At 48.4% G+C, this 23368-nt stretch overlaps 2 protein-coding genes across 4 annotated transcripts; one reads left to right on the plus strand and one right to left on the minus strand.

Moving 5' to 3' along the window:
* Positions 1-262: 262 nt before the first annotated feature.
* Positions 263-8668, minus strand: vcpip1 (valosin containing protein (p97)/p47 complex interacting protein 1). Its single transcript, XM_023794542.2, has 3 exons — positions 5653-8668; positions 3605-3691; positions 263-3523 (listed from the first exon to the last, which is right to left on the minus strand). Exons 1-3 carry the CDS (start codon positions 8285-8287, stop codon positions 2709-2711), a joined length of 3537 nt encoding a protein of 1178 aa, XP_023650310.1. The 5' UTR covers positions 8288-8668; the 3' UTR covers positions 263-2708.
* Positions 8669-8707: 39 nt separating this feature from the next.
* sgk3 (serum/glucocorticoid regulated kinase family member 3) lies at positions 8708-22664 on the plus strand. 3 transcript variants are annotated; one of them, XM_072699462.1, is made up of 18 exons: positions 8708-8817; positions 9572-9843; positions 13950-14142; positions 14360-14443; positions 14597-14669; positions 15272-15347; positions 15552-15627; positions 17233-17282; positions 17970-18027; positions 18209-18292; positions 18536-18667; positions 19312-19424; positions 19767-19803; positions 19936-20022; positions 20377-20472; positions 20560-20715; positions 21467-21556; positions 21686-22664. In XM_072699462.1, exons 3-18 carry the CDS (start codon positions 14068-14070, stop codon positions 21842-21844), a joined length of 1446 nt encoding a protein of 481 aa, XP_072555563.1. In that variant the 5' UTR covers positions 8708-8817; positions 9572-9843; positions 13950-14067; the 3' UTR covers positions 21845-22664. The 3 variants fall into 3 exon arrangements, with proteins under 3 accessions (XP_072555563.1, XP_072555564.1, XP_072555565.1); XM_072699463.1 differs by having other exon boundaries at positions 8814-9843; positions 13915-14142; XM_072699464.1 differs by having other exon boundaries at positions 8814-9843; positions 13955-14142.
* Positions 22665-23368: the final 704 nt, after the last annotated feature.

A 23368-nucleotide genomic window follows, 5' to 3' on the forward strand; every position in this document is an offset into this window, starting at 1 on the left:
AGCCCCCCAGAAAGGCTAATGCCGCGTTATAAGCAACTAGCAACTGCGTTTTGGGACATAACAGTTAGTGTGAGGGAAGAAAAATCCCCTGTCAGGGAGCTGTCAGGGCCGGCGTTCTGCTGCCCTCTGCTGACTATAAATGAATATTGCCCCGGTTGGAGGCGACGACGGCTGTAAAATCACCTTATTTCATTTGATATGCTCTGGTAAGAGGATAAATTTAAAAAAAAAACATTTTTCATAAGAACTACATGACAAACAGTAGTGTTAAGGAATTACTTTATTGCAGAGGTTGAAAAGTGATGCATGCAGACAGCAAAAACTGAGCCTCGTTAACTTTATTTCATTAGCAAACAAAATAACAAAAAAAAATCAACTTTCTGTACAGATAAATGTATAGTACAATATATACTATTATAATACACCAGCTTACAATACATAGATTTCATACAGCAGTCAAAGAAAAACACCTTGTGTTTGTGAAATTAACCAGTGTTGTTCAATTTTCATAAGCATTCCATGTCACATATTGCTGTATGGACTGACAATATTATACAGTATTCTTAGAGCGTAACAATTTTAATTACTAACACAAACCATTTATACACATTCTAACGTCCCACCTTAAAGGTGCTTCATTGTTTGTCTTTGGAGACCTTACCCACAGTACTCCTCTGCTTGTTCTGTTCTATGTCAGTCTCACCATTTATTAATCTGATGCTCTCTGCATGGCAAGAAAAATAACTAGTATCATTTTATGTGACAACAAATGCAATTTGCCAGCTGAGAAAAACAACCACATTTCTCTGACAATCAGAGATTGGTTAAGACTGAGAAAGAGGCCCAGGTGTGAATGTGGAACCTGCGTTCTTATCACCGGATGCGGTGATGCATTCATCTGCCACTCAAAACACTGTCAATTAAAAGAAAGTTCAGAAATGAGGATAAAACATCCAATATCACAACTGGTTCTCAGTTTGTTTAGAGAGCCATAAGACACAAATTAAGGTTCCTATGCTTTTTATATTTCTTTACAGAGAATTGCACTGAATTCTGAGTGTAGTACATCAAACTGCCTATGCACTGATCAGATCACACCGAATGCGTCCCCGCCATTAATGCAGTATATGTAATTCTATCAAATGTAGGTGTAATGAGTACTTTGTCAGGGATTTCCTATTCACATTAGGAGCCACTGTTACTTTCATTACCTTGCTGAATTTGCATGTAGACATGGAACAATGGCAAAGAGCATCGGGGGGGGGGGAATAACTTTCTGCAATCTTATTTATCAAACCTATACCCTCCATGGCAGCAGTTTATTTGCACAAAACCTTTTCCTTATTCTGAAGTCTTCATTTCTAAAACATCTCAGTGCATGATGAATCAAAGTGGTTACGGGAAAAGCCTACAGCAATGCAAATGTAAAAAAAAATAAAATAATGAAAGAACACAGCAGATGAGGGGAAACATCCTGTAAGTCCTCCCACCCCCATGCATCCTTAGCATGGGCCAATAATGTGGAAGGGGGGGGTTTTAAGGGCATGGGGCAGAGGGTGCAGAGAAATGGCGTGCTTGACCCAGGGTCACGCCACTCCCCCGGAAGACAGTGGCTCTACTTGCATCTATCTGCTGGTTGGGGGGGGGGGGGGGGGGGCTTGGCTGCAGATGTATTCCTACATTCTGTACATTTACAACCCAACAGTCTGCACAGACCTGAGAGGGGAAGGGACAGGGACACAAATGTCAGTGTCTCCTCCAGCTTCTCCGGTACAGACTGATCATTTCCCTGCATCTCAGTACCTTAAGAAAAGACTTGTTTTACGACTTCATTGTTAAAACGGCTTAGTGGCTGGAGAGATGAGGAAATAAAAGAAGGTACCGGTATGTTGTAAAAAATATTTACGGCTGGACTGAAACATTTTCTATCGACTAATCCAGCCATTACACGGTATGCAAAGGTCCCATTCAAAATGTTCAGACTGCACCGCTGCCAGATTTGTATATAAAGCAGAAATTCGCCGAAGCTGCTGAGAAAACAAACTGTTGGTGTATGACCTTGCCTGCTAAGACAGGAATCACAGCACCACACACAGGAACTTCATTTTAATGGCTAAGATGACAGAGGTGTGCTTTGATTCCACTGTCCATTCAAATTTAACAGGAAAACCGAAGACAGGCTGAATTAGGAGAGTAAAAAACCAAAGCCGATTAGCCGAAAGCGTAAGAGGCGGCAATGAGCCGCGATTAAGCTAGTGATGAAAACTGCAGCGGGGTAACGTCTGTAGTATGGTGACAATAATGGAATAAGAAAATCTCAGCTGGTTTGGGGTTTGTTCAGGGTCAGGCGACGTGTATCACTGCAGCAGCAGATAGCGGCACACGGAGCAAGCTGGGCCCCAGGGGGCGTTGTTCTCATGGTCCACACTGGTAAACCGGACCTCTGCTTGAGACTGTGGAGGGCTGTGAATGAACGCGGCAGAGCACACGCTGGGATCGCCAGCCTGCCTGTCAGCGGCACTGCCGCCGCAGCACTAAGGCAGGCATACTCGTGTGAAGTATGAACCAAATGCAACATCATGCAGTGAAGACAGGGGGCGCTGAACCCAAAGCTGTGATGCGGCCCCAAGGCTGGCCGCGCTGCCCACGTGGACTGAGCACGGCAGGTGTTCCCGCTGCATGCGGGCCTCCCCTCCCAGGCTGCCCCGTCAGGAATGATCCATGGGCTCTGCTGTGCTGCCTGGCTCGGCATCCTGGCTCTCCATCTCCTCCTGCTCCTCCGGAGCCGCGCCCTTTGCCACCACCTCCTTGGCGCCTCCCTCTGCACCGGCCGCACTCACCTCCATGCTGGAGGCCTCCAGGCCACCGGGGGCAGCGCCTTGGGCAGCCGTCTCGGCGCCCCCTGTCCGCTCCTCCTCTGAGTCGCCGTGGCGGAGCATGCTCGGGGCGGGGTCTTTGGGCGGGGCAGACCCGCGGCCCTGCTCCCTCATGTGTCGGTCCATGGAGGCCTGGATGGAGGAGACCATCTCCTGCAGCCGCCTGCGCTGTGCCTCCACCGTGCCTGGGTCCAGATGGCGGCCATCACGCAGGGTGACAAAGCCTGGCGCGGTACGAACCAGCTCGCGGGCCGCATCCTCGGGGAGGGCGGGGGGTGTGCCGGTGCCCAGCTCCACACCAGCGCTGTGCTTGCGGGCTAGCGGTTTGCGCTCTGGCAGGGAGCCCCCGAGTGAGTGGCCCTTGCCCTGAAAGGCGGTTACGCCCCGCAGTGGTTCCTTCTTACGCACCACGCCACCGCTGCCCAGCCGCAAGGCACTGTGGGCGGGGCTCCCCTCGCGACTCCGCGCCGCCGCCGCCTCGGAGCGCAGCTGTGCCAGCGCCTCCTTCACCAGCTCCTCCACGTCGGGGCCCACGGGGAAGTGGCCAGCGGCGTCAACGCACAGCTCCAGCCGCTCCTCTGCTGCATTGAACACGAAGGTCTTGCCGCTGAGATGAGGCAGTGTGCAGTGCTTGCCGTCAACGAGGCCTGCGGGCGAGACAGGAGGGTGGTTACACGTCACACTGCAGGCACAGCACGTGACGTCACCACGTCATGTGATCGGCGTACCCATGTCCTTCTTCATGATGTTGTAGAAGACGCCGCCCTGCTGAAACAAGTGAGGCAGCTTCTTGGCGTAGGACCAGACATCTTCTCCTGTGAAAGACAGGAAGTTAGCACTGGGCTGCTGTCTTTTCACTGCACAAATATTCATAGCTATTGTATTATTACTTTCCCCTATATTCCAATATATCAGAATATCCTATTTGTGTGTAGGTAGTCCCCAGGTTACGAGATCCATTCCCCAAGTCTGTCTTTAAGTCAAATTTGTAGGTAAGTCAGAGATGTAACACAGTACATAACAAAAACAATAATAATTATTATACAGTAATAAAGTAACCTTATACAGTATTGTACCTCCAACTGACAAACAACTGAGACCTCTCTTGTTCATGAACGTTGCAAAGTAGCCAGTGCACTTGTTATTACGACCCACTGTATTTAACCTGAATTTGTAATTTAATAGGCTTTTTGGCAGTCTGTTCATAAGTACAAGTTGTATGCAAGTCGGACCATCTTAACCCGGCTACTGCCTGTACTGCGTGGTTGCCCCATGTCTGTGCTGTGTTTACCGTCTTTGCACTTTGTCTGTTTGGCACCACACGCATGTTCGACTGCGCACAATCACTGCTGTATGCATCGGAATTTGCCCCTGGGATCAATAAAGTTCATCTCAACCTTAAACTATGGGGGGGGGACACTGCAGCCCCTACTTCACTCTCCATTATCGATGTCTGGCTGCACTCCCACTGCTACTCCCATCCCATCTCTGCAATTGCTGTCATTTTTATAATGGAAAATGGAGAGCATCACCACATATCCACATATCCAGAAAGGGGGACCCAGGGGTCTCTGGGCGGAGCTTCAGCCGAGGGTTGGGGGGGGGTTGGGCTGGCTGCAGGGGCGGAGCGCCACAAGCTGGGGGGCGACATGTGCCATAGGGCATATACTCCACTGCCACGGTGATGTCACAGCGGAGACAAGGGGCACATGGAAGTGCCACAGGACGTGTGCAGCGAGTGTGTCCACGCCCCCACTTTGCCCCGTCGGCTCAGACACAATTTTCTGTGGGGTTCACCTGCAGCCTTGCAACACACACACACACACACGCACACACACGCACACACACGCACACACACGCACACACGTACATACAGAGACACACACACACATACATACATACTGTACATACATACAGAGACACACACGCACACATCCTTACAGCAGAGACTTTAAGTTGGAGAGAAGCAGCAGAGCAGCACTTGCTGGGAGAAGGTGACCGACGCTGGTCCCTTATCACTATGGCAACCGCGTGCTGCGGTGCCAACGCGGCAGGGAGGCCAAGGTGAGGGGAAGAGGAGGTGAAAATATGACTCGCCTTGCATAGCAATCATGGAAATGATGGCAGGAAAAAGGCTGGATCATTCCGGCCCCACGGCCAGGCAGCCAGTCCATAGGCTTCCAGTTGTTAAGCTACGCCACACCCAGTCGAACCCATGCACCAATATCACGGTGTGTAGGATGGTGTCCCTTTATGACGGGAGGATCATCTTCCCCTCTCCGCACAGCCATGCTGCATCCCTTCATCACCATTACCCTCAATAATGGTGCCCCTTAAGGCATATGCAGATCAAAATGTGCCTTAATTACAAAAATTTGCAATCAAATAAGGTTCTATAGCTTTCAGTTTCAAAATGACTTCAAAGTGACTTCTCTTTAACAGGATATGCAAGAACAAAGCTTGCAATCACTCATCGACTGCTGGTAATGATTACCCAGATAACTAAGGAGGTCAGGGCTTTAAAATCAGTTGGCTGATGTCAGCTGTAAGTACCCTCAAATGAGAAATCAAGGCAGGGCAGCGTAAACTTTTAAATTTCGAGCAAAGTCCTTCAATACTTTATCCACAGTTACACGGGAGTGAACTCTGAATGATGGTGTTAAAGTTTCAAATTCAGTTTAAAGAGACACACATGAACGCTTAGATTAAAAAGTTACAAATGCACAAACAAACGAGCCAGAATGACACCTGACAGCATCAGTTTGCCGTGTCTTACCCATCAATGTTGCCAGAAGGCAGAGGGAGGACATCTCAAGGTCGATGTTCTCCTGCAGCTCCCGTGATGTCACTCTGCTGGAAGATGCCGGTTCCTCACGGCCGACAGCATGAGTGTCAGCCGCAGGGGCAGCGGGCACCGGGCTGCTCTTCTCCCTGGGATCCTTCAGGGTCTCCACACTCACACGGTCCCCATGCTGCAGGGGCAGTGGCTCCTCCTCCTGGCCCTCCTTGGGTGGGAGGAGCTCCTTTGGCGGGAAGCCGTGGCGGATGCACTGCTGGGCTGGAGGCACGGCAAACTCCTCAGCGATGCTCCTCTGAAGCTCCGAGAAGGTGGTCTCCGCCCTCAGCGTTAGCGTGGCCTGCCGGCCGTCGTCGGTGGTCACACGGATCTTCTTCTCCTTGCTCGATTTTGGGGAGGAGGTGGCTTTGGTGGGCGTGACCGGGGCAGAAGCCGGCCCCTCCTGGGGTGGGCCTGGGGACACAGGACGGACCTGTCCCCTCTGTTCCTGCTTCAGCTGGTCAGTGCGCTTCTTCTGGGCCACCGAGGCGTGCTCCCCGATGCTCTGCTGGAGGCTGCGCTCAGCTCGACTCATAGTCAGCTCCTCCTTGTGTAGCGTCTTTGCTTTCTGCCCCGTCAGGATGATCTTGGTAGGTGGCTGCGCCTCCACCCCGGCTGCTCCCTCAGCCACGTCTGTGAGGCGCTGTGCATGCGCCCCGTCGATGGCCACTGGGTTGTATTCATCAGGGTTCTTCTTGGCAGTGTGATGCAAGATGGTGTGCACCACCTTCTGCACCAGCACCTCACTGCCAAACTCGCCAGGGAAATGCTTGGTCACCAGCTTCATCGCCACGTCGTAAACATTGCTGTTCAGTGCCGGGTCGCTTTCAAACTGGAACCAGTATACTGTCTCCCTCACGACACGACCTCCCCACTCCAGAGTGATGGGGAAGGCTTCGGGAAGGTTGTCATACTCCTTACCGTCCCAGTAATGCTTGAAGCCGCAACCACACTTGCCTCCTTGGGAGCGGGTGTTGGTCCGGTCCCCATCCAGGTACTTAACGGAGCCGTCACCTCGGATGTGACGCACGGCGGTGCCGTGGCACCAGTGGCAGGTGCTGAGCGTGCTCAACTTGTAATCGGGGACCAAGACGTCCCGTTCGGGATCATAGGAGCACACCACGTTGTTGAGTGGGAAGCTGTAGTTCTTGTCGGGCCGGAGCTGCCCGTGCGTGGTCTTTGCCAGGTTATACAGCTTCCCGCCGGGAGAGAGCCACTCGGGAGGGACGAGGAGCTCGGAGAGCGCGTTGCAGATCAGACATCGATGCAGCCGGTTCTCCAAGACTGATCGCTTGGCGGCCTCTGTGACCTCCTCCGGCTGCACCCCGATCACTCCTGTCCTCCTATACACGTACTGGTGCACGTCAGCGACCAGTGAGGGGTGTATGCTGTGCTTCTCCATGAACACCTCCTCCATGGCACCAACCAGCCTCATCAGATACTTGTCCTGCAAACAACGGTCCCCGCCAATAATGCAGCTGCCGTCCTGCTCCAGGGTAATATACTTTCGGATGAGCTCCTGAGGCACACCCCAGGCCTTGGGAAGCAGCCTAGCAGGCAGCCGGGGCAGGGGCGCATTCTTTATGCCAACCAGAGGGATGTAGTGGTTGTGGCCCGAACTGCTCCAGGCGATGCAGATGGGCTTGTTGAATTGGCCATCTTTGGCCTTGCACTGCTCCTCCGGGACCAGGCCTGGGAGAAAGGTGGCAGAGTAATCCCCAGAGCTCCGCATGCCACTCAGGGAGTCCAGCAGGATTATGGGCCGGTGCAGAACGTTAGCCAGGCCAAATATGTGGATGTTGCGCAGCCCCAGGGGGACGCCCTCCGGTGGCGTAAATAAAGGATCGCACTCGTTGATGATGTCTTCCCATTCAGCAGCATCAATAAAGTCATGAAATAGAGCCTTGTACCGGTCCAGGTTTCCCTTGAAATGCTGCTTCAGGTTCTCCCTGAGGGCGTGCCAAAACAGCTCCCTGCCCACCAATGCCCGAGACACAGCATGGACCAAACAATGTCCATCTCCATCCACATGAACAGGAATAAGGCACTCTTTATTATAGTTTGCTTTCTTCACCTCCTCCAAAGTGTCGTGTAAGTAAAGAAGGCTGCCCGATCGGTCTTTGCCATAGCCCACAGTAGAGACATGTTCCTCCTCGATAAGAAAAGCTCTGTCGCCTAGCAGCGAACAGTCGAACATCTCTCCCTGGTTCATCTCCCTCAGCAGTTTGGCTTTGCCTGTCTGCTTATCCATGCCGTAGCGCGTAAGAATGGGAGACAGCAGCTTACAATGGTAGTTGGAGAGCCCCATCACTTTCACTAGCTCCGTCCCCTTCTTGGGGGCTCCCGTGACGCCCAGCAGTGCATTCCTCAGTAAATTGTGAAGCACCACGTCCGGGTCCGTGACTTCCTCCACCTTCAGAAGGTTTCTCTGCTCATGCCGCTGGCCACACTCGGTGCACTCGATGCTGCCGGAGCCGTGAGCAGGAAAGAAGAGTCTCGCTTGGCACTGGGGGTCCGGGCAGGTACCTGACAAAACTCGTTTGTCCTTCTTCTTCGATCCCTGCTGCAATGACATTTCTGCGGATAACGTGTTTCTATACTATTTATTACAAGACCATTATAGGCTTCTCGTCGACTATTCGTCAGTCTTATTTCACCTCACCCAGCTGTTATTCATCACAATTCCAGAACCAAAACAACACGGAAGCGGTTCTTTTTTTTCCATGGACTTTTTCCACTGCCTCTTTTTCAGGACGTAACAGGCGACCTTACTCGCAGAAAAGTATGGGGTTTGTAGTTTTTATGCACCTGACGATGCTCCGTGTGATCAGTATTTGTCTGTATATTAAACTTCATATCCCAGAGACCATCGCTACAACTAATGGAAGCGGTTACATTAAAGGATCACGGGAAAATTAGTTTGGGTTGTCGCATAGCGCTTAGGTTTCAGTTTTAAAGAACTGCAAGTACCACATATCTGAGTGTATCATGGGCAGTTTTGTTTACCTATTTGGTTGCATCAGTCCACCGGAAGATGAAAAAAGAATTTAATATTGTTTGTTTCGAATAATAATCCATATCATACTGAATCTTACTGCTTCTTAGGTAGCTAATCACTTTAGTATTTAATCCTAGGGTAAAATCGCCTTTTGTGCCTGTCGGACGCTAAAAAGCACAAATGTTATTTAAAAACGAGATGTTTTCTCCTATGTAACGGAAGATGGAATATTCTTTGCTAGGGAATTGTTGTAGCTAGTGAAACAAATGTATTTCAACGATAATTTTACGTGAGAGTTATGTGATGTTTTGTTGGTCCATTAATGTTCAGTAATTTGCAGTAAGGGGAACTGTCATAGAGAAGTTTAGACTCAAATGCCATACATTTATCACCAGTGACAGCTGGAGACCCAGGTTTTTTGACGGTGTGTTAAAAGCACAGTAAACGTTAGTAATTAAAGCGTTATTTTCGCGAACCACAAACATAGAATACTACATGCAGTAAATAAACACGCATGTCATGTCCGTAAGCTTTAACACGAAGTAAATTCCGTAAATGGCAGGAAGAGGTGATGTCTCAAAGGTCTACAACGGATGTATAATCCTGTAATTGATGCATAGAGCCCCATTTATGTGATCCTATAACTCTTCTTGGCATCAGCCCTGCTTGTTTACTCCTATTGCTTATTTATTTATTTAGCCCTTTATTCCATCCCATGCTGCTTCTGATTGTAGGTAGACGGTGTAATATTAAATATGTAAAATGTCATGTTGCGTGTTTATGTTATACCCTGGCACACCCACCAAGACAGCCTCCTTGTATGTTGAATAAACTTGGCTAAAAGATCTTTATGGTTCTTAGAATTATGCACAGACTCCATCGTTCGGATCACACGAAGAAGTTTGCTGGACAGCGGAGGTGTTACATGTGTGACTCGGGCGCTAGATGGCGCTGCTCCCCGGCCAGCCCGGCGGCGCGGTGCCGAATGAATGGCTCAGCCAGCCGCTTCCGCCCCCGCCGCTACCTGCAGACGCGCCGCCGGCCGCCACCCCGGGCTGCTGCCTTAATTCCCCACCGCTGTCGGACACGTCAGCGCGGGCAACTGGAGGAGAAGCTGAGGAGAGCAACAGAAGGTAAGATCTCGGTTAGTTAATCACGTTCGGATCTCTTTAACTCAGCTTCTTGGGTAATTAGTAGATCTAAAGATTTAAACTTTTAAACAGCGCTAATTTGGCTGTTTTCCCCCTTATGATGTGCGTGGATATCTGTTGTTTTAATGCCGTACCTGGATATTTGGTTTCTAATAGTTTATATACATTGGATATATAGGCACATATTGAAACTCCGCTCACTGAATCCATGTGATTTCAAGGAAAGTTTGTGTACCTTCACGTCCCTTTGGAAAGAGTCACCACAACGGTGACTGTGGTTAAAACGTCGGAATAAAAGCGCCTATGCACGGAGAGCATCGAACAAACGGGGCGATTCAGCCGTAATTAAAGCCCCCACATATGTTTGCTTAAGCTTGATTAGGAGGCATGATGACCGATCGCATACGGAGCCGGAATCTCACACCATCGCCGCAGCTTTCGTGTGTGTAAACATGGTTTAAAACCATACGAGATTGCATTTTTGAATTCCGCCTTTATTTCAACACTTTCCATGGCTTCTTTTCTTTATGAACAAAACTAGATTGAGAGTATCGATGTAACAAGACGTGGGGGGAAATGAAGCCGATCGCTGATTGCCTTCGTTCTTAACTGTGTTGTTCTGCCATCCCATCGTAGTATCTGACGCTGGTTTGCTGAGAGCTCTTCTGCTGCTGGGGATTGTTCCACTTCTGGCTCCTTCTTTTTCTTTGACCATACTGACAATCTGAATCATTTGGATATTTTCCCGGATTGAATTTCTGAATGGGGAACTTGACAGCCCAACTGTGGTGGGTGCCTGTTTGTATGTCAGTCCCGGCTCAGCTGGGCTGGTGTGTCTCTAGGGCTGAGACAGAAAGAATGCACTGATTGTGCCCTTGTTCAGCAGTCTGGGCCTGGCAAATGAGGGTTAAGCTTTCGGGAATGACACCGCAGGAAACTGAAGGATCTTGAAATAAAATCTGAAAGTGAAAGTCAATGAAGTGAACACAGGGGATGAGTGGGTTTCCTAAAAGGACAGTGGTTCGGTCGCACTCTTTTAGGCGGCGATTGTTTTACACGCGGATTTCCGATGCACATAGCCAGGATATTTCTGACAGTGTCTTTACGACAGCATGTGGTGCCTTTAGGAAATCAGTACCTCTTAGACATTATTATGTGTGACGAATGCAAGTTGAAATGCAAGTCCAGCAGAACAAGAACCAGTCTAAGAATAAATGTCATGCTGACATTCCATCGTATTTATATTTACATGTATAATCTCCAAACCGCTACGAGGTCACGGTGGAGGACAGCTCCTCAGCTTCTGGTCTGCACGTGCTCTGGGGCCAGCAAATGGGAAGCAACACATAGAAGCCCCAGGGATCCAGGAGAAGCCGGTCGTGCAGGTGTCTCCTGCTGCTGTTGGACCCCGTGTTGTTCCGTGTGTGTCGTGTGTGGCACGCAGTGGTCCCTCACTAACTCCCCCGGCTCTGATTCCACTACACATTGCCGCTGAACATCCCTTCCCCTCCCAGAGTGGAAGTCCGGCATGGCCTTCGTTCCCTTTTCTCACGCCGTGATATCGGTGCATTTCGGCAAGTAGATTCGTTACTTGCACAACAGTTTTGCGACAGTCACATTACATAACCGATTTTGGTATGTTAAATTTTTTTGGTCAGAGCTGGTGAATGAGGTCAGGATGAGTAACAGTTTGCTTTCGTTACAGCGACTATGTTTATGCAAAGTCTTGCTAATGAAGGAAGGTCCTCAGCTCCATAGGTGACCGCAGGTCCTGCCTGTTTTTATTTTCCCAATTTTTTTCTTATAAAGTCTACAGACAAATCGGAGACACATACAGGTAGGTAGAGCTGCCCAGGGGTCCCAGCAAAGGCAGTGAAGTGCCAGCGGCCTGTGTGCCCCCCCCCCCCCCCCATCGACATGTTGGGCTTGCTGACTGGGTGTGGTGTGTTTGTGTGAGGGGGTGTGTGATCTATGGTTTCATTTGACACTGAAACAAATTCTGCACACTCGCTATAAATACCTCAAAAGATTATGCTGCTGATTATCGCTTTATAATATTGATAAGTTTCCACTCAAGCTCAGATGGCTTTTATTAAGCAGAGTTATCCGACCTGATCCTCTGAGCAGGCGGGCTGTATGGTAAACATGCCCGGTCAGTCCAGCACAGTTTCTCCGTGCATGTGGGTGGCTCAGGGATGAGCCGCCTGTTTCCCTCTCACTTTCACTTTTCGCCTGCAGTTATATATGCCTGCCCAGTAGGCCTTTAGACATCGCCTTCTCTTCCCTCGGCCGACTGCTGGATGATGATAATCTCTTCATTGGTGTTTGTTTTTTTTTTTATTTGCTGTTTTTAATAGCGTGCGACTCCTTGGAGATGTTGTGGTCTTCGTTAGGGGGACCATCGCCGCATGAAGGTCAGGTTGCGTAGATTCGCCGGGAGCAGAAATGAGCGTCTGGGCTAGGGAGGGGCCCCTGACTTCTTTGTTATGGTCCTAGTGGGATCTGAGCCCTGTGAACAGGATATGAAACAGAGAAGTAAGCCTGCAGTAACAAAGCACCGTGGCTTCTGCTTTGGCAACCCTAGACTTGCAGTTCCCGGTTGTGCCTGTAGGAGGCAGCGGTCTAGCAACACACCATGGCATTGAATTAAAGCCACCCTCTGTGATTCAGCACGCCAAGTGGACTGTAACATGGCCTTTAGGTTGCTGTGCATTTCAAACTAAATTGACGAATTAAGCATCGTTTTGCCATTATATGACCTTGTTTTAATCCCGCCCACTGTCCATGCTTGGCTGATGCCGTGGGATTGATCAGCAAGACTAATTATGTAGTTTGCAGCACGCTTTAAAAGAGCTGTCATCTCCTTTATTAAAATGCACTTGTTTATTTGTGCTCTGTATATCGGTCTGCTGCATCACAAACATTCTGCAGCCTCTAGGGTTGTGGGGTGGCGACAGATTGTTCTCGCCAACGTGTTCAGTTTAATTTCATTTGAAGTATACGGGCACCTTTAGGACACCTTTTTGTTTTCCGTTTGTTTGCAGTTCTGACTACCCTGCGATGTGAAGGTTCCCTCCCCAGTTCCGCACACTTGGTTCACAGTGCCCTTCTGAGCATGTTAAATAGCCCAGCGGGAGTGATCTCCTGTCCACTGCCAAGTATTCCTGCATGTCAGCGCATATTCGGGTAGCGTGGTGTTTCCCAGCCTGGTCTTTGGGAGCCTGCAGACCGTCCACGCTTTTGCTCCCTCCCTGCTCCCTGCACACCTGTACCAGATATTCAGGTATCTTGATTGGCTGGGAGCTGGGAGGGAGCCAAAACATGGACTGGATTTTGAAATGGGGGTGGGGTGTCTGTGGCCAGGGCTCACTGGCCCATGGTGATGGATGTGGCAGCTCTGAGGTGCAGGAACTGGGAGACGAATGCACTGCATTTTCTGAGGCGAGTCCTCGTAAGCCAGGTGATGGGTGTGTTCGTTAGAGCAGCATTTCCCAATCCATGTTTTAGCTCCCTCCCAGCTCCCTAGTCCTAAGACCTGTACGAGATATTCGGGCATCTTGATTGGCTGGGAGCTGACAGGGAGCAAAAATATGGACCGTCTGGGGTTCCCGAGGACTGGGCTGAGAAAGGTTGCTTCAGAGGCCCTTTGGCAGACGCCCGGATAACGCAAGGTTACGCTTGCCTGCCAGAAGCAGCTCATGTGGCTCAAGTGATGTCATATCGCAAATCTTCCTGCTTCCATTGTAGGCTGAGTGGCGGGCCGGAATGCCGGCCAGCCGGTTTGTGTCACCGAAATTCCCAGCGCTGCAGGGCGAGGAACGCTTCCTTGCGTATTTTGCTCTTCTCTCGTTAGACCTGCCTTCGGCTGCTCAGGGTGCGAGCTGGCTTTGCGGCTTTCATCCGAGGCCAGAAGGTTCTCTAAAAATAGCCAGCTAAGCATCACTGGTCCACAATGCCAAAGTGTTTGTGGGGAGAGAGGAGTATATCTGTATAGACCCCCTCCCCCAATTATTAAAAGCTGTCATAATTTTTTTCTTTTCTGATCTTTCGCAGTTCTTCTCTTTCTTTTCCCTTCCCTTTCCCCCAAGTCCAGCTCAGTTCCTGCATGGAGGTCCCCTATCACCGCTGTGAGCAGCAGCCCAGACTCCCTCACTGCTGACGGGTCCTACCAGAGGGCAGAGAACAGCGCCCCCTTTCAGCCACGTCATGGAGCAGCCTAGCTGTCCCAGCGTCAGCATCCCCTGTCACGACGAGCACAGGGACAAGAAGAAACGCTACACTGTGAGGGCCAGACATAGCAGGGCATGTGGGAGGAGGGGGCGGGGCTCTTATGACTCCGCCCACCCCTTTGGAAATGGTGGACAGATGAACAAGTGCTGCGTATCTCTATACTGACAGCTCACTTGCTGTGACGGTTCAAATACTCGGTAGCTGCTTCTTCACCTGTGACTGAAAATAATGAAAATATATATTTAAAAAGCTCCTTTTCTTTCTCCAGGTTTACAAAGTGCTGGTCAGTGTTGGGAGGGACGAATGGTTTGTCTTCAGGAGATACGCAGAGTTTGACAAACTGTATAACACAGTAAGTGGAGTTTAGGACTCGCCTCCTCAGGCCGGGCCTGACGGTGTGAACCGTGTGACGTTACCGTCAGGTGTTGTGTGAAGTTTGTTTACTACACAAATTAAATATAAATGAAGATGATTTCTTCTTGATTTCTTGTTTTCTTTCTTTTAGGTAAGGAAACAGTTTCCATCCATGAACTTAAAGATCCCAGCTAAGAGGATATTCGGAGACAATTTTGACCCGGGTAAGTCCTGGCACCTCTCAGAGCAGAGATTGGGGGGGGGCAGACACCTGGAGATTTTTTGCTTCCCTGCTAACTGGCTTCTCCTGGCTGGAATCTGTTGCTCCGTGACCCCGGTGCATGTGGTCTGTAGCGACCCTGTAGATGCCAGCATCTGACCGCTTTCTCACATCTGAAATGGAGAACTGTCTGGCGAAAGCAAGGCATGAGCTCGTGTGACTGCGCTTAATAGGCACACATATACTACAGGGAGAGTCTTTGCTCATTCGCACCCTTATTCTTAGAGCTGATGTCACTGCAGCCTGTTTACAGGTGACTGTGTGGCTCAGATGGGTGACAGACTCTGTGCTTAATGTCGGCACAGCAGATGCTGTGGGAAGGTACCACTCATGAGAAACTGATGGAGATGAAGGGTAGTGCTCTTAGTGAAAGGCTGATTGTTTACACTGTACCCCTTATACTCAGTAATATATATTTAAATTCCTTGCCACCCAACTGTCACCTTTCTGAAATTTCTAATCTTAATTTTAAAGCATTATCAAAGACTGTTTGAACTTTTGAGGTTAAAATATCTTGTTTAACTGTGTTTTTTTTCTAACTTCTAGAATTTTTAAAGCAAAGGAAAACTGGGCTTAACGAATTCATCCAGAAGATCGTCTCGCACCCCCAGCTCAGCAGCTGGTGAGGCCCTTTCCGCCGCGTCACTCGCCGTTCCAGCTCTGGATACCCGAGTTTGCCCCAGTCCCTGATTGCTCAGGCCCTGCTAACTGGCTTCTTGCTGGCTTCTCCTGGCTGGAATCTGTTGCTCCGTGACCCCGGTGCATGTGGCTTGTAGCGACCCTGTAGGCACCAGCATCTGACTGCTTTCTCACATCTTGCTCGCAGTCCTGAAGTGCGTAGCTTCCTGCTGATGGACAGGCTGAAACGCTGGTCGGATGCCTCTGAGGATGAGGAGGAGAAGGTGGGTGTGGCTGTGCTGGGGACACGTCTACTGTGTGTGTGTGTGTGTGTGTGTGTGTGTGTGTGTGTGTGTGTGTTATTATTATTGTTTATTATTATTATTATTATTATTTGCTTTGTTGAGACCAGATTTCCAGTTTTCCCCATAATGTGAAAAAGCCTATAACCAAGTGGAAACTCACTGTGACTGCAATCAAAAAACTAAAAATGACAAAAGTCTTGTATTTTATTTGGTCACTTATGTTTAAGGTTAAGGCTGGGTAGGGGTTAAGGTTGTTGGGTTAGGGTTATGCCCATAGAAGTGAAAGGACAGTTCACACAAAAATATACAGTGCTCACAAAAGTCATGGTATACCTGCTTAATTAAGTTAAAAATATTGCAGACTTATTGATTTTATAACAAAAATCATTAATTTGTTCATTCGTTTACCAAAAAAAATATGTATTACATTATAAACAACCAGTAGTTTTAAGTAAAACATTATTTTTAAGTAGCAATAAATTGAAACCAAAATTATAGTTGTAAAGGATCTGTTCTGAGTTAAAAAATTAATTGACAAGCAGTCTCATTGGATGCTTTTTAATCAGTAACACCTTTGCAATACAGTTTTTCTTGATTGCTTTGGCACATTTCATGAAACATATTTATTAACATTCTCAAGAATGTAAAAGCATTTCTCAAAACACTTCATGCGTGTAGCATAACGCTGCAATAGCCTGCAACTTGCCCAAAACAATTAACTCATGTCTCAAAAGCAAATAATTCCACCAGTGAATTAGTCAGTACCACCAAAATGAAAAGTACAATCAGCACCGTTTTGACCTCAAGAGTCAAAATACTTAGATATATTGTCAGTGAAGTCTGCTGCAGAATTCTGCATGATAGTCGGGTACCACTTTCTCATTGTCACTGACTGGCACTTTCTCATTGTCACTTTCTTTAGCAAACTGATAGTTATTTGTGTCAGAGACACTAGTTTCAACACTGCAAGGCTCTACATTACATTATGCAAAGTTCATGCAAGAGAAAGCACATGCATGCACGAGTAACTTCAGATCTCGAGACACAGTACAACAGCAAACAGGAAAGTCACACAGCACTGTGTAACACAAAAACAGCAAAATTGCAATACAAGTTTGAGAAATGCTGTAAAGTAATCGAGGAAAACTGTAACATAGAACACCAAACATTTGTGTTCAGTATTCCTTTCGACGCAAATGAGTACAATTGCAATTAGTAGCAAAATGGCAAGAACAGAACTGAATCAGTCAAAAAATAATGAAACGTAAAAAGAAGACATGCATGGAAGATATGAAGAGAGATGTTTAACGTTGCTTGTCAATGGACTTTTATTTTGGAGCAATAAATTTGCAACATTTCTACAGAATTAAGCAAGTACCCCAAGACTTTCTGTGAGCAATGTAGATACCGTGCGTGCGTGCGTGCGTGTCTGCATGCACACATGCGCACTTGCCCACCCTGTGATGGACTGGCTTCCCTTCCCAGTGTCCCCTGATCTTTCTGGGATGGGCTACAGGTTCATTGTCCCCCTGTCACTGATGAATGTTGACTTGGACCGACTTGGTTATGTTTGCTACTTCTCAGAATAGTCCTACCTCCAGAAACATCAACCTGGGCCCTTCCGGAAACCCGCAGTGAGTCTGTCCCCTCATTTATTTTCTTGGTTTTCTTGGTGTGAAGTGGGTTTTGTTGCATACTTTTGTTTATTTTTGGTCCTTTATATTTGAACAACTGTCTCTTTTAGTTGATGGTATCCTTTCATTTCAGATGTACAGTTTACCCACAGAAATCTGTCCCTTTTCATTTCGGCCAGTTTTTTTTTGTTTTTAATGTACTAAATTTTTCTTAAGTCTACAGTGTACCTCGCCACTATAAGCGTGTACATGCTGTGTACAGCATGGCCTATGACCATAACGTGTCACTTACAGGCAATCACAGCAAAGCTATTAGTGCAGAAACTAACCCACGTTGTTGAGATTGTTAGGGTCTTTGACAAGCCTATGAAAGGGGCCTTGTGGTATCTGTGGAATCCAAAATTTCAGTTTTATAGTAAACCCAAGGAGGACTGTGTGTACTTTCATAAGGAAATGGTTCCTGGCGACATCACTTCCTCTTGCTGCTAAAGGTTATCTGTGAAACTGCCGCCCTTTGCGTCAGACTGCCGGCAGAATTACCGCAAAAAAAATCTAAACAGCCTCCTGTTACCGTTTTGCTATCTGAGTATTTCACAGCCTGCAGCCCATATTTCTGCACAGTGACTCCTTGTTCAGGATTGTCACTCAGAAGATGAAGAATGTCACCCTGTTTCTCCCACTCTGCAGTGCCAAGCCCACAGACTTCGACTTCCTTAAAGTCATCGGGAAGGGGAGTTTCGGCAAGGTATGTGTCCATCCCGGGAAACCCGATGAGGGTAAACATCCCTCCTGGCGGTTACTGTCCAGCAGTGGTGACCTTAAGAGGAAGTGTGACAGAGCTGGTGGGAGATCATCAGCCTGGGGGGTTGGGTGGGTGTGTTGTGTTTTTGGACGATTGCCCAACACGTGTTCATTTTCCCTTAAAGGTTTTTCTTGCCAAACACAGACTGGACGGGAAATATTATGCAATCAAAGTTTTACAGAAAAGGCTGATTGTGCATCGGAGGGAGGTAACAGCCTGACCTGCTTCCAGCAAACTTGTCCCTTTTACTGCTTGATCTCTGATCTAAGCGATTCACCTGCGTGTGGCTGTAGCATTATGGAAGCTCAGTTCCCTCCCGCTAAGCACGGGTGTAGATGATGCCTGCCCCCCCCCCTCCACTCCCCCCCCTCCCCCCCTCGGCATCCCTGCCTGCGCTCTGCTGTTACCGTTTAATCGTCCGCCACGTGTCACTGTGCTTGTTTTCTTGCAGCAAAAGCACATCATGGCCGAGCGTAGCGTCCTCCTGAAGAGCGTCAAGCACCCTTTCCTCGTGGGCCTGCATTACTCTTTACAGACTGCAGACAAGCTCTACTTTGTCCTGGATTTCATCAACGGTGGGGAAGTGAGTGCAGGGGACCCAGTAGCAGGGAAACCCAGAGTCACGCAATGTGCGATGTCGCTGCCACTGGCAGCTGCGCCTCGTTCCTGCAGAACTCTGGAAGCTTCTCTCCCCCTCTGCCCAGCCAGTTCCTTCCACGCACCTTCACTTCAGTGGCAGTTCCAGACTATTTCAACTGGAGGGGCCAGACTGGGGCCAGTTGTTCTGTTAGGGGGGGCAGATACATTTGACCTTTATGCCCTCCAAGTATTACTTACACTAGATTGCAAGGATTAAGAAGTAAAAGTCAGTTTTGAAAATCGATGTTGTTTATGCAGTGCTTTGCAGTTACATGTTTGTAAAAACTGTCAAATGTAACTCACTCTGATTTCTTGTTTAGATTCTCTTGCTTCCACGAGCTTGATTATTTTTTTCACTCATTAACTTTTCTGTTCAACTGAAGGGACTCAACCTCCCAGTGCACAAAATTTTAGCCCACATATGTAAATGTAAATAATAATAGTAATGCATTTATTTCAGAACCAAGTAGCATACGTATTCAGGGGGGTATGTTGTCACAGTGGCACTGCCCCCCCCAGAACCCCCCCCCCCCCCCCCGCGCTTCTCCTCGTCACTATTCCCCACCGGTTGTTTGTTTTTCCTTCCAGCTGTTCTTTCACCTGCAGAGAGAGCGGACCTTTCCGGAACCTAGAGCCCGGTTCTATGTAGCAGAAATTGCTAGCGCTCTAGGCTACCTCCATTCCTTAAACATCATTTACAGGTAAGTGGCTTTTTCCCTGAGCATATGACCCCCGCAGCCGCAGCCGTGATTTTCCTGCATAATCTATTGTTGCTGTACAGTCTAACGCTAGACTTTGTACTGCTAATAGTGGTTTCTTAGACGTCCTCCTATCTTTACTCCTGATGTTTGGGCCATTGCAAGGCATGCTGGGAAATGTGGTTTCTGTGGTGTCACAGGGCTTTGTCTTGTCCTGCGTCTCTGCTCTCTGCTGATGTGTAGATTTATACCCTTCATCCTCTGTGTTCCTTACGGTCCCCACAGACTGACCGTTGTCGTGCTGGAAACCGCAACTTGTGAATAATGACAGTCTGCTCTTAACAGGGATCTGAAACCAGAAAACATCCTGTTGGACTTTCAGGTGAGTCCTCGTGGCACCGTGTGGGGGCGAGAGAGTGCCACTGCACCGTAGCCACGAAAGGTCGTGGCGGGTGGACTGGCGGGTTTTGGGGGGGAGGGCGGTGACCTAAAAAACCCTGTCTGTTTCCCAAAGGGCCACGTTGTCCTGACGGACTTTGGATTATGCAAAGAAGGCATGAGCCTGGCTGACACCACGAACACCTTCTGTGGGACGCCGGAGGTAAGCGGCCTGGGAGGTGGAGGGATGGCCTCCTGAGAGGAGGGGCTGTCTCGAGCTCAGGTGCGAGCCAGTGTTCCTCAGCCCATCCTCAGGGACCCCCGGACTGTCTGCCTGAATCAGCCAATCAAGAACACCCAATATCTGGTACAGGTGCACTGGGAGCTGGGAGGGGGCAAAAATGCGGACACTTTGGGGTTCCCAAGGACTGGGTTGAGAAAGGTGTTTATTTTTGTTGATAATCAGGGTTAGGGTCAGGGTTGGGGCTGTAGTGTGGAGTGTGGCCCCCGGGCCAGTCCGTTTAGTGTCAGTTGCTCACACCAGACTCCTCTCCTGCCCCCCCCCCCCCCCCCCCAGTATTTGGCCCCTGAGGTTTTACGAAAGCAGCCCTATGATAACACGGTGGATTGGTGGTGTCTGGGCTCGGTCCTCTACGAGATGCTCTTTGGCCTGGTAGGTTGCAGTTCTCCACAGCATCCCCCCCACACCGCCCAGAGGAGCTTCTGACACTGAGCTGACCACCCCCCCCCCCCCCCACAGCCCCCCTTTTACAGCAGGGACACGCATGAGATGTATGACAACATCCTGCACCGAGCGCTGCGGATGAAGCCGGGGGCGTCCGGCCAGGCTGAGGCCTTCCTGCATGGCCTGCTGCAGAAGGAGCGCACACTGCGGCTGGGCTCCCGCGGGGACTTTGTGAGTCTCAGCCACTGGGTGCCATTACAGCCACCAGGCCAGCATGTACTGGTTCCCATTGCGGCCACCAGGCCAACACGAACTGGTTCCCATTATAGCTGCTAGCCCAGCACAAACTTGTTCCCATTACAGCTGCTAGCCCAGCATGAACTGGTTCCCATTACAGCTGCTAGCCCAGCACGAACTGGTTCCCATTATAGCTGCTAGCCCAGCACGAACTGGTTCCCATTATAGCCGCCAGCCCAGCACAAACTTGTTCCCATTACAGCCACCAGACCAGCATGAACTGGTTCCCATTATAGCCGCCAGCCCAGCACGAACTGGTTCCCATTATAGCCGCCAGCCCAGCACGAACTGGTTCCCATTATAGCCGCCAGCCCAGCACAAACTTGTTGCCATTACAGCCACCAGGCCAACACAAACCATTATAGCTGCTAGCCCAGCACGACCTGGTTCCCATTATAGCTGCTAGCCCAGCACAACCTGGTTCCCATTATAGCTGCTAGCCCAGCACAAACTTGTTCCCATTACAGCCACTATGCCAGTATAAACTGGTTTTCAGTACAGCTTCTCAGTGCTTGCATAATCCATACTCAGGGTAGGTAAACCACACATACAGTAACTAGCAGCCATAATCCATCCATCCATCAATCATTGTCTTTTGTCTGTATTGTCCTTCTTGTGGCACACCATCAGTATGAACAATCAGAGTTTGTGTGTGTGATTATTCTTTTGTTTCGTACATCTTCAGAATGAGATCAAATCACAAAGCTTCTTTTCCTCTATTGACTGGGACGCTCTCGAGAAGAAGCTGATTGAACCGCCTTTCAGACCTACTGTGGTAAGTGCCAGCATCCACTCACATTCCTACCACTGGAAATAGGTCAAAATGTTTTTTTCCCCACCTGTTTTTCTTATTGTACAAGTCTTATAGCCAGTTCTGTCCTAATAATTTTTTTTTCACTTGCAGAGTTCAGGGTATGATACTACGAACTTTGACCTAGAATTTACGGAGGAGAGCGTCACAAATTCGGTGCGTTACCCCATTGTCAACGCCAGCGTTCTGGATGCAGATGACACCTTCCTGGGCTTCTCCTATGCCCCGCCCACTGATGACTCCTTCCTGTAAACGAGCCAATGAAGACAGCTGTTTGTAATTCCCTCTCTTCCATTTGTTAACATTGACCTTGCTTACGATTTTCAAGGGACCTTTTGAAATTGCATTAATTAATGTAGAATAAAAGTTTAGTAAACAATGTCACATGAATGAGCAAGGATTTCTTTTGCTGGATTAAGTTTATAAACTGAAAACTGAAGCTTGTGATGTGGCTGTTTCACTTCCTGCTACATGGTCTTGGATCCTGCTGGACTTTTTATTGAAAACTTTGAATGTGTTGCGTATGTATTTAGCCCCAGTTGCTGGCATATTCTGTTATGCAAAATGTATTTTGTATTCACTGTTAATAAAAATACGAGAGAATTTGTAGACAAACAAGCGCTTAAAAATAAAATGTATATGTCTTTTTGGTTATGTTCAATATTGCATTTATTTCTAATCATGATAGCTGTAAATATGTTGTTCTAATTGTTTTTTTAATTTTATGGGTTTTTTTTTTTTTTTCCTGCCACATCTTCTCTGAATTAAAATTAGTTTTCCAGGCAGGTACATGGCCAACGTTGAGAAAATTCAAGACCACCTGTTGCCTCCCTCCCACAAATCGTTTGAGGGGGTAAAATTATATTCCTGCTGAAAATAATTTTAACTTCTGGACCTTTTTCCCCCAACACTTCACCACATCATTATATGATCCAGTAGTTTATCTTTTGTGTTTCTTGCATCATGCTTTCTGTCCTGCGAACCAGGAAACGATCATCATGTATCATATAAATGAATTCCGTGGCATTATGTTATGTGTCCTGTACTATTAAAATTATACTATTTTACCTTTTCCATGTTTTTTTTTTCTGATTTATGGCAGGTAAACATCTATATTCAGCATGAGGTCTACCCTGCAAGTCCACCTTGGAAGCTGAAAGTGCTTTACTTAAGCACCAAACAATGAAGGGCATCTCAGGGAATGAGACAGGGAATGGGTAGGATTCCCGCGTAGATGGAGACCTTCAGCCTTGCCTGACAGATCTTTAAAATGCTGTTGTGGGAATTTCCACAGTGGCACAGGTTCAACTGGTACTCAAGCTTATTTTCTGCAGGACAAAGCTTATCGCTGCTTGAGTTTGGAGTTTGTGTGTGCTGGGGATTGGAGGGGCTTCCCTATCTACTGCTCCTCAGCTTTGGCACATGGGGCAGTATGACATTTGCATTAAAAGTCCTACTTTCTAACCAATCACAGTCAGACATTATCAGTCATCACTAGTTGTCGATTAGAGGAGGACAGTAGGAGCTGGGATGTACATCAGGTCCAATGCTGTCATACAAACCACACAGTTGTGGTTTTGGTTTCAGTATCTTTTCTGGGTTTCAATATTCTGAGTAGCGTTTCTGTCAGGCGTGTTTGCAGCCGCTACCATGTAACAAACAGGCTGTTGAAGTGGTCAGTGGGTCCCAGCAATGTCCTTGTGGGACTGTGACAGGACCTGGCACACAGCCATGAACAGGGAGGGTGAACGCAATCACAAGGAAGGTTAGGGATGG

This window comes from Paramormyrops kingsleyae, chromosome 15, assembly GCF_048594095.1.
Source record: "Paramormyrops kingsleyae isolate MSU_618 chromosome 15, PKINGS_0.4, whole genome shotgun sequence".
Taxonomy (NCBI): domain Eukaryota; kingdom Metazoa; phylum Chordata; class Actinopteri; order Osteoglossiformes; family Mormyridae; genus Paramormyrops; species Paramormyrops kingsleyae.

Excerpts from the sequence above, each read along its gene's own strand:
- vcpip1 (XM_023794542.2), bottom strand. The coding sequence starts at position 8,287 with ATGTCATTGCAGCAGGGATCGAAGAAGAAGGACAAACGAGTTTTGTCA. Across the intron at positions 3,692-5,652 it reads CCTTCTGGCAACATTGATGG|GAGAAGATGTCTGGTCCTAC; the intron begins GTAAGACACGGC and ends TGTCTTTCACAG. Across the intron at positions 3,524-3,604 it reads CATCATGAAGAAGGACATGG|GCCTCGTTGACGGCAAGCAC; the intron begins GTACGCCGATCA and ends TCTCGCCCGCAG.
- sgk3 (XM_072699462.1), top strand. The coding sequence starts at position 14,068 with ATGGAGCAGCCTAGCTGTCCCAGCGTCAGCATCCCCTGTCACGACGAG. Across the intron at positions 20,473-20,559 it reads ACGAGATGCTCTTTGGCCTG|CCCCCCTTTTACAGCAGGGA; the intron begins GTAGGTTGCAGT and ends CCCCCCCCACAG. Across the intron at positions 20,716-21,466 it reads TGGGCTCCCGCGGGGACTTT|AATGAGATCAAATCACAAAG; the intron begins GTGAGTCTCAGC and ends GTACATCTTCAG.